Source organism: Lipotes vexillifer, unplaced genomic scaffold (genome assembly GCF_000442215.2).
Source record: "Lipotes vexillifer unplaced genomic scaffold, Lipotes_vexillifer_v1.1 scaffold565, whole genome shotgun sequence".
Classification (NCBI taxonomy): Eukaryota; Metazoa; Chordata; class Mammalia; order Artiodactyla; family Lipotidae; genus Lipotes; species Lipotes vexillifer.
The window spans coordinates 478,591-488,323 of NW_006771554.1; the positions used below are offsets into that span (position 1 = coordinate 478,591).

Consider the following 9,733-nt stretch of genomic DNA (forward strand, 5'->3'; position numbering starts at 1 on the left):
AAAGTGTTTATGTGAACACACATGTTTACATGTGAACACGCAGTGAGAGGCCGGAGAAGCCTCTGACCATGTGAGTGCTGAGCCTGCATCTGTGTTTTTGCCTGATGGTGAGAATTAGTGGGTGTGTCCCTCACCTGGCTCCTTTCCAGAACTCCAGGCTCTTATATGGAACTGCCCATCTATTTCCACATGGATGCCTAATGAGCATCTTAAACATCACACAGCCCAAACAGAACTTCACATCTCCTTTCCCACCCCAGACTGATCCTCTCCCAGTCTGTCAGCCCTTATCAAGTCTATCTGGGATCTGCCAACTTTTCTCCAGCCCCACTGCTATCACCCTAGTCCAAATCAACTTCACCTCTCACCTTGCAATAGCCTCCCAAGTGGTCCCCTGTTTCCACCCTTACTCCCTGTAAGCTGCTAGAACTCCCCAATTATTTCTGTGTCAGTTGGAATAAAATCCCATCCTAACCCTGGCCTCCCAAGGACTTAAATGGTCTGCGCTTTGCCAACCCCTGCCTCGGACCCCATCTCCCTCCACCCTCCCTGTCAACCCCTGTGCTCCAGACACTATGGCTTCATTCCTGTTTTTATGCTCCCCAAGCTCCTTCCTGCAGGGCCTTTGCCTTTGGTCTCCCTTCTGTCTGGAGCCTGAGGTCTCAGCTCAGAAATCCCCTCCCCAGAGCAGCCTTCCCAGAGATCCCCTCCCAAGCCCACCCCCAGCGAAAGCAGCCACTGTGCTTGCCTAACCCAGCATCCTAGCTTAATTCTCTGCTTGGCCTTTGTCACTACTAGCTGGTATTTCTCTGGTTCCTTTGGTTATTTATCTTTCTTCTTCCTCCACCAGAAAGTAAACTCCAGAGGAACAAAACTAACTGTCTGGTTCACCCAGCCCATCCTCCAGGCCTAGGACCCTGCCTGAGCTCAGGTGCGATGTGTCCAAACCTGTGTCCAGTGAATGGAAGATGAATGTGGGAGAGTGAGTGGCTGAAGTGGGTATGTGTGAGTCAGTGTAGATGCATGAGTGTGTGTGTGTGTGTGTGTGTGTGCATGCTGGCTGAAGAGGCCAGACTAGTGGCCTAGTCTGAGGCCGGACTAGAGGACCACAGTGATTGGGAAGTCTCCTTCCCGCGGGGAGGACAGGGAAAGACAACTTGTGGGGTCCTCCCCCCAGTGGGGATGACGATGGGTGGGGTCCCAGCCAGGCCGGGCCAGACTGGGGACGTCCAGGGCGCACCTCTGTCCCGCCCCCAGGCACAGGGGCCCAGGGCTGGCCGACGTGGCAGCTGTGCTGCCGGCGGGCAGGCGGGGAGGGAGGGACGGAGGCTGGAGGCGGGCCGGAAAGTTTGGCGGCGGAGGCGGGGACTCGGCCGGGGGATGCGCGCCCGGGTCCCCAGAGCCCCCAGCTCGCCTCGGAGTCCTGCTCAGCATGGGTAAGTCGCGATCGGCGCTGCGGCCAGGGAAGGCCGGCGACCCCATCCCTACGCGCGCACTCTTTGCGCTGAGCTGCAGCTCCCCGAACAGATACAGCCCACTCGGATGGCAGCCGGGACAGCAGGCCGTGGCTGGTGGCTGGGAAGGGACGTGGGCCCACTTCCTTCCATGCTCCTTTCTGCCCAGAAAAAAAAGTGACCTGAGAGGGCTCCTTACTTGATACTGGGCGCTTACTCGGGGCCAGACCCTCTCCTGACCGCTTTAAGCCGTACAGCGTCCAGCAGGCGAGTGAAATTGTTCCTATTCTGCAGATGAAGAAGTGGAGGCTCCGAAGGGAGCAAATTCATTCATCCACTCGCGGAGCACCTCCCACCGGGCGCCGTTCCAGGCCCGGGGATGCTGGCCTGCACAAAATAGACAAAACCTCTACTCTCCAGATACTCAGTAGAGGGGAGATGGGGTGGGGGGAGGGGGGGAGGGAATTTCTTTGTTGCTCCAGGGGACTAAGGTTTCTGTTTTTCTCTCTGGATTCGGAAGCATCAAAGGGTCAATATTCATCCACCTACTATGTGGCAGACATTGGTTTAGGGAGGGAATTTCTCCAGGGGACTAAGGTTTCTGTTTTTCTCTCTGGATTCGGAAGCATCAAAGGGTCAATATTCATCCACCTACTATGTGGCAGACATTGGTTTAGGGCTCGGGGACTCAGTGGCCCTGTGTATAGATTTTGGGGTCAGAAAGACCAGGGTTCCAACCCTCCTTCCCCCACTTCCCAGGTGCATCATGACCTGCGACAGTGTAGTTAAGCTCTCTGACCTTCAGTTTCCTCATCTACAAAACGGTCCCCATAAAACACCCTATCACAGGGAAGCCATGTGAATGACGTGAGAATATGAACTTAATTACTCCATATACCACTTGCCCACGGTAAATGGTCAGTTAACATGAGCTTTTATTTTTTTATCACACCCAACATTGGGATTCTGGAGTCAGGCTGCCGAGTTCAGAACCTGCTCTGTCACTTTACAACCATAGGCAAACGTCTTTACCTCTCTGTGACTCAGCTGCCTCATCTGTAAAATGGGAATGGCACCAGTGCCTGTGTTACAGGGTTGCTGTAGGAATTAAGGCAGCTGACACAGGTATGGCTTCTGGAAAAGGATGTGAGGTTGGCTATAGTGACTGCTCTGTAAGTATCACCTGTTGCTGGGACATTTGGAAGCCAGCCTTCTGGGTGAGGATATTTGCATGGTTCAGTTTCAAACCTGGTCTTTCCCTGGAGTTTCAGGGGAAGACATGGCAGGTCTCTGGTGCGGGAGGGACCCAATACATTGTGACTCTGGTTGAAATGCTGCTCTAGTGTCACCAACTGAGGGTGCCCTAGGACTTGCAGCTGGTGATATGGGCACCCAAAACCTGGGCTCTTTCCTCTTCACCTGCCCCTTGATTCTCTCCCTGGGCAGCTCTGCCTGCTACAGTGAGAGGCTTGGAGAACTGAGGGGTTTCCTCCAGTGTAGAACAGCTTCACGTACTATATTTAGACAGACAATCCATAGAAAGGGAGAGTGGTTCCTAAATCCAGGCTAGGCCACCCTAATTTGGAGGCCAGGATTTACTTCCCTTCCTGGATCCCACCGCCCCCCCACCCCAGGATGCTCAAAAGCCAAGATCCTTTCTCTCTGGATTCCCTATGTCCTGAGTTCATTCATTCATTCAATCATCTATTTACTCAACCAGTACTTACTGAGTGCCTACTGTATGCCAGGAACTGTCCCCAGCATCAGGAGACAACTGAGAACAAACAAACAATTCCTGTTCATTTGGGGCTGACATTCTGCTTGGGGAGCCCAATAAATACGTAAAACATATAGTTATTTCAGATGATGAAAAGTACCATGGAGAAAAACAAGTAGAGAAGGGAATACGAAGTGCTGGGTGCCATGGGAGTTTGCATTTCTAAGTAGAGGACCAGGGAAGGTCTCATGAGAAGGTGACGTTTGAGCAGAGACCAGAGGGAAGGGAGACTGGGGCCTCTGAGATGGAGGGAAAGGGCTTTCCCGGCTGAGGTGACACCTGATAAAAAGCCTTGAGTTGAGACAGGCTTGGAGTGAGGCGGAACGGGAAGGACGCTGGAGTGGCTGGAGCCCAGTGAAGGGAGGCAGGTCCTACAGGGCCTTGAAGGCCACTCTCAGGACACTGGCTTTTTTTCAGAGTGAAGTGGGAGCCTTGGAGGGCTCTGAGCAAAATGATGTGGTCTGACTTGGGCTATCGTAGGATCCCTCCAGCTGCTCTAGAGCAGTAGATTAAGTTCAAATGTATCTGACACAGTCCTGGAATGGGACGTGGAGATACCGCCCTGGACCCTGACTCAGTCATTTGTTCACTCAGTAGAAGCTTTATTGAGCCCATCTTGGGTGTCAGCGTGGGGCTGGAGCCCTGGAGGCACAGAGACAGTAAGTCTCTGTCCCCATCCTGCTCAGTTCAATAAGGTAAACACATCACTTATTCAATTACTTGGTGTGAGCAAATGCAGGAGAAAGCAGAGTTGGTTGGAAGTGAAAAATATGACTTGGAAAGTTGAGGAAGACGTACAGGAATTAGAGATTCCCTCAAACTAGCTTAACCAAAAAAAAAAAAAGAGTGGGGGGTTATTTATTGGTCACTGAGAAGTCCACAGCTTCAGGCATGGTTGGATCTAGGGGCTCAGGCAGTGTTGTCAGGAATCCCTCCCAAGGGGAGATGGCCCCCAGCTGCTCTAGGCAGGTAAACTACCAGCTCAGTACCCCAAGTAAGCAAACACCCTGGACTGGACTGGCTCTCACTGGCTCAGGTTCAGCCACATGACGTTCACCACTGTCCAAGGCCGGGGAACCTGCTGGCTGATCAGATCTGGGTCATGGACACACCTCTGGAGCTGGATGGTGGGGGTGGAATAGGGAGGTCATCTCTACCCCAGATCCGGAGACTGAGAGTTGAAGACGGGACAGGGAAGGGCAGCTCCCCACAGAGCCGGCGAGACTGATGCCAAATAACAGACGTGTATTATCAGAGGCCCCCCGGGATGAGGATGAGTGGGCATTTGGGAAACACGGGTGGAGCAGGAGAGGGAGAGGAGGCGCATGCAGAGGCAGAGCGGCATGAAAATCTACGGTGTGTGCCAGGAACCAGTGTTTGCAGGGTGTGTTGGAGAGGTGGAGACAGGGGTGGGGAAGAGAGGTGGCCAAGGAGCTGGGCTGGGGCCACCAGCTCGTGAAGGGCCTGGGAGGTCATGCTAAGGAGTTAGGACTTAATGGAGCAGGTGGTGGGAGCCTTGGAAAGCTTAAGGAAGAGAATTCTCTTCCTCCATCTTTCTAGCGGCCCTGACTCATCTGAGGCTGCCCTTCACAGCTCCATGGGTCAGTAGCACTTCACCGTGCTTTGTGACTTGGGATTTTCCTGAGAACTTTATTTCCCCTCCACATCCGCCCCCTATGCCCCTGCTCTCTCTCACACCCCACCTATCTCTGATTGGCCCTTCTTGCTTGAAGTCAATCCAGCAAAGCTCTTAAGTGCATGGGTTTGGGAGTCAGATGGGTCAGCGCCTGAGTTCTGATCCTGTTGCTTCCCAGCTGTGAGAACACTCTGAGCCTTAGTTTTCCCATCTGTCAAATGGGGATAATTGTAGCAGTACCACCTAGAGTCGTTACGAAGATAAATTGAGAGAAGGCACCTAAAGTCTTTGCAGAGAGGAAATACTCCATCAATGACACTTGTTATTATTACTGTTTGATCTCACTTTTATTTTTGCTGTTCTGCTCTTACCACTGTGACCTGAACCTGTCCTGCTGCATTTTCCAGCAGAACCCATGGACAGTCAGCTTTGCCTGTGAGCCCTTTGGCTGGGTTCCCATTCACCTCAAAAAGAGCCCAGGAAATGGCAGAAAAATTCTGTGTTTTCACATGATTGCCTCACATGGCCTGGAAGAACCTTCCCTTCTGGCAGTAAACTCCAGAAACCGAGGGAGGTGGGGCAGAGGGAGGTGAAAAAGGGGCAGGACCTGGGCAGCATAACCTCCCCAGAGTATTTACTGATGGTCATGAAGAGGAAGGACAAGGCCAGCCAGGGAATGGTAGGAGGCTATTCCCTGGGGGGCAGAGGTGATGGGCAGAAAGGTGAGCAGAAAGTGGGGGGTGATTCCTCTACCCGTGAAACTCCTCCCCCCTGCACAAAAATTGCCTAACATAGATGGAGCGAGGCAGAAGTAAGAGAACAGCGTGAAATCTTATTATGCCAAGGTATAATAATGGAGTGGTTAAGGGCAGAGATTGTGGAGCCAGACCACCTGGCTTTGAATCTAGACACAGCTACTCACTACTCTTGGCCTTAGGCAAGTCTCTGATGATCAGTTTACTCATTCATAAATAATGCAAAAGCCCACCTCATAAAGTTGTGGTGAGAATTAAATGAGCTATTACACTAAAAGTGCTCAAAGCAGTGCCTGGTCCAGATCAAACACTCCATAAATCTGGCTATAATGTTATGAATGTTCTTGTCAGGTCCAGGTGGGGATGGGTGAGACAGATACATCTGGGTTACTCCTGACGCTTCCAGAAATATTTGTTTATGTATGTGAATTAAAAATTAAGAGCAACCTGTTTAACTGCTCTGCCAGTATGGTAGCTGCTGGCCACAGGAGGCTATTTTCACACTTAATTCAAATTAAATATAAATTAAAAACGCAGTTCCTTAATCACATTGGCCACATTTTACTTCACTTTTTTTAAACGTGGCTTCCATCATTCTTAATATATTTCTTCATTTACTTAATCCAAGAATACACAGAAAGTAGTTTTATTTTTTTAAAATATTTATTTATTTGGTTGCACGGGTCTTAGTTGTAGCACACGGGCTCCTTAGTTGCGGCAGGTGGGCTCCTTAGTTGCGGCTCCAGGGCTCTTTAGTTGCAGCTCACCGCCTCCTTAGTTGTAGCATGTGGGCTCCTTAGTTGCGGCTCATGGGCTCCTCAGTTGTGGCAGGCGAACTCTTAGTTGCGGCATGTATGGGGGATCTAGTTCCCTGACCAGGGATCAAATCCGGGCCCCTTGCAAAGGGAGCGTGGAGTCTTAAACACTGGACTGCCAGGGAATTCCCTTCTCTGCATTTTTTTTTTTTTAAACAACACCCATCACCACCTGAAATTATATTATATATTAATTCATTTATCATTTGCCTTTTTCTACTAGAATGTCAGATCTTTGAAAACACCATTGTATTGCCAGCCCCAAGAACACTGCCTGGTGTGTTGTAGATGCCAGATAAATTTTGGAATGATTGGATGGATGCATGAATGGATGGGTGTGTGTCTGGGTAAATAAGGGATGGAATACAAAGATGGGTGGATAGATGGATCAAAAAATGGTTGGATGTTTGGGTGAATTAAAGGGGAGATAAATGGGCCACTGAATGGATGCAAATGTTGTGGATGGAGTAGTTAGATGGATGGAGGAGTGAATGATGAAGGGCTGGGTGGATAGATTGATTAGTAAACAGATGGGTGAATGAATGGAGTGGACGGATAAAGAAAGGAGTGGATGGGTGGAGGGGTAGATGGATGGATGGATGAATGCGTGAAGTAGATGGCCAGAAGGAAGGATGGAGGGAGAAATGGATGAAGGAAGAAATGGTTGAACGGATGGTTGGATGGAGAGATGGTTGGAATGAAGGAAGAAGTGAACGAATGGTGGATGCATGCATGCGTGGGTATGTGGATAAATGGGTGAATGGATGGATTAGACAGTTGGAAGGATGGACGGACAAAGCAAGAAGTGGTTGAATGGATGATGGATGGATGGATGAATAAATGAATAGATGGATGGATGTAGTAGAAGAATACGTGAATGGATGAGCGAATAGATGGAGAGATGGAGGGGTGGACAGAGGGAGAGGAGGTTGGGTGGATGCTCTGGAAGGAAACATTCTGGACTCTGTCCCTGTTACTTTTGTTTTCCAGGCCGACCCTCACTCTTCCTGGCCCTGTGTGCCTGTGTGTCTTTGCTGGGTGGCCTGACCTTTGGCTATGAACTGGCAGTCATATCGGGTGCCCTGCTGCCACTTCAGCTTGACTTTGGGCTAAGCTGCTCGGAACAGGAGCTCCTGGTGGGCAGCCTGCTCCTGGGGGCTCTCCTTGCCTCCCTGGTAGGGGGCCTCCTCATCGACCGCTATGGCAGGAAGCAAGCCATCCTCGGGAGCAACTTGGTGCTGTTGGCAGGCAGCCTGAGCCTGAGCCTGGCCAGCTCCCTGACCTGGCTGGTCCTGGGCCGCTCAGTGGCTGGCTTTGCCATCTCCCTATCCTCCATGGCCTGCTGTATCTATGTGTCAGAGCTGGTTGGGCCACGGCAGCGGGGAGTGCTGGTGTCCCTCTACGAGGCAGGCATCACCGTGGGCATCCTGCTGTCCTATGCACTCAACTACGCGCTGGCCGGTGCCCTCTGGGGCTGGAGGCATATGTTTGGCTGGGCCACTGCACCTGCTCTCCTGCAGTCCCTCAGCCTCCTCCTCCTCCCCCCTGGTACAGTTGATGCTGCAGCCCACAGGGACCTCATCCCCCTCCAGGGAGGTGAGGCCACGAAGCTGGGCCTAGGGAGGCCAAGATACTCCTTCCTGGACCTCTTCAGGACCAGGGATAACATGCGAGGCCGGACCATGGTGGGGCTGGGGCTGGTGCTTTTCCAGCAGCTAACAGGGCAGCCCAACGTGCTGTGCTACGCCTCCACCATCTTCCATTCAGTCGGCTTCCGTGGGGCCTCCTCAGCTGTGCTGGCCTCCGTGGGGCTCGGCGCCGTGAAGGTGGCAGCCACCCTGACGGCCATGGGGCTGGTGGACCGAGCGGGCCGCAGGGCCCTGTTAATCGCTGGCTGTGCCCTCATGGCCCTGTCGGTCAGCGGCATCGGCCTTGTCAGCTTTGCTGTGCCCATGGCCTCAGGCCCAAGTTGCCTGGCCATGCCCAATGCCACTCGGCTGTCAGGCTTCCCTGGAGACTCTGGCCTGCCCAGTGGCTTGGCCCCGCCTCTGCAGCCAATGACCGACCAGAGCCCAGGGCGGCCAGTCTTGTCAACCTCTGAGGAAACCAAGCCTCGTCCGGGAGCTGGGGACCCCACTGCCCTTCCTCTGCCAGCCTTAAGCATCGTGCCCGCTGCACCCGCTTCTCCTGCCCCTGAGCATGCCCTCCTGCACTGGACCGCGCTGGTCTGCATGATGCTGTTTGTGAGCGCCTTCTCCTTTAGCTTTGGACCAGGTAAGTGGGAGTTCTCTTGCAGGTAACTTTGGAGCCTTCCACCTCTCCTGGTGGGAAGCCTGGGGACTGAATCCGTCAGGGTCTCAGAGGGACTAGAGGTGGCTTGACCATGGGAACAATGAACTCAGATTTCAGGGCTCCTGCTTCCCTGAAGGTACCTCTTCCGAGGGCAGAGTCCTAATTTATGTTTGTAATATTTTCTTTCTTATAAAGGCCCCAAATTGTCTAAGCTTCAGGCCTAATAAAACCAGAATGTGCCCCTGGATAGCTCACTCAGAAGGGTTTTAGCTGGAAAGGAATTTAATGAATAGGGTGACCAACCATCCCAGTTTGCCCAGGACACTGAAAGTCTGATGTCCCGGGAAACCCCTCCGTTTTCTGGGCAAACCCAGCTTCAGCCTAAGAGTCCTCCCTGCTCTCCTGTCCTAGTGACCTGGCTTGTCCTCAGCGAGGTTTACCCCGTGGAGATCCGAGGGCGAGCCTTTGCCTTCTGCAACAGTTTCAACTGGGCTGCCAACCTCTTCATCAGCCTCTCCTTCCTTGATCTCATCGGTGAGTCCTCTGACCTAATCCCTTGGCCCGGTTCCTTCAAAATCCAGAAACAACTGCCTCCAGACAGAGCCTGGGCCTCCATATCGTCCAGGTGTAAGTCACAGAAAACCCCAGAACACCAGGGAAGGGTCTCTGAGATGCTGAGGATGCTCCTGACCCAAGGCCAGTGGTCATCGAGGCCAAAGTGGGCGGGGCTCCTTCCCTGCAGGGCCCCAAGGCACAGTTCTTAGGGTTTAGTTATTTTCCCATTTCCTGCACCCAAGTGTTTCCTCTTCAAAGGAGGAGCCCTGGGGGACTGTGAGAAATACTCATAGAAGTTCCCACCCACCATGCCTGTCTCCCTTACACAGTCTTTGGGAATCCAAGCTTCTCCCTGGTGCTGCAGTCTTCAAGCATCCCCTTTATGTGGGATGAATGAGTGAGAAAGAGAGAGGGGTGGCGGGAGGGAGGGAGGGAGAGAGGGGAGGAGG

The 9,733-nt window shown here is 52.5% G+C and overlaps 1 protein-coding gene across 1 annotated transcript in view; it reads left to right on the forward strand.

The window, feature by feature from the left end:
- The first annotated feature begins 1,349 nt into the window (after positions 1-1,349).
- SLC2A10 (solute carrier family 2 member 10) overlaps positions 1,350-9,733 on the forward strand; it is a 14,238-nt gene continuing 5,854 nt past the window's right edge. The window contains exons 1-3 of the mRNA XM_007446930.1: positions 1,350-1,436; positions 7,428-8,711; positions 9,141-9,263. Coding sequence (XP_007446992.1) covers positions 1,433-1,436; positions 7,428-8,711; positions 9,141-9,263 — 1,411 coding nt within the window. The 5' untranslated portion in view covers positions 1,350-1,432. The remainder of the gene's footprint in view (positions 1,437-7,427; positions 8,712-9,140; positions 9,264-9,733) is intronic.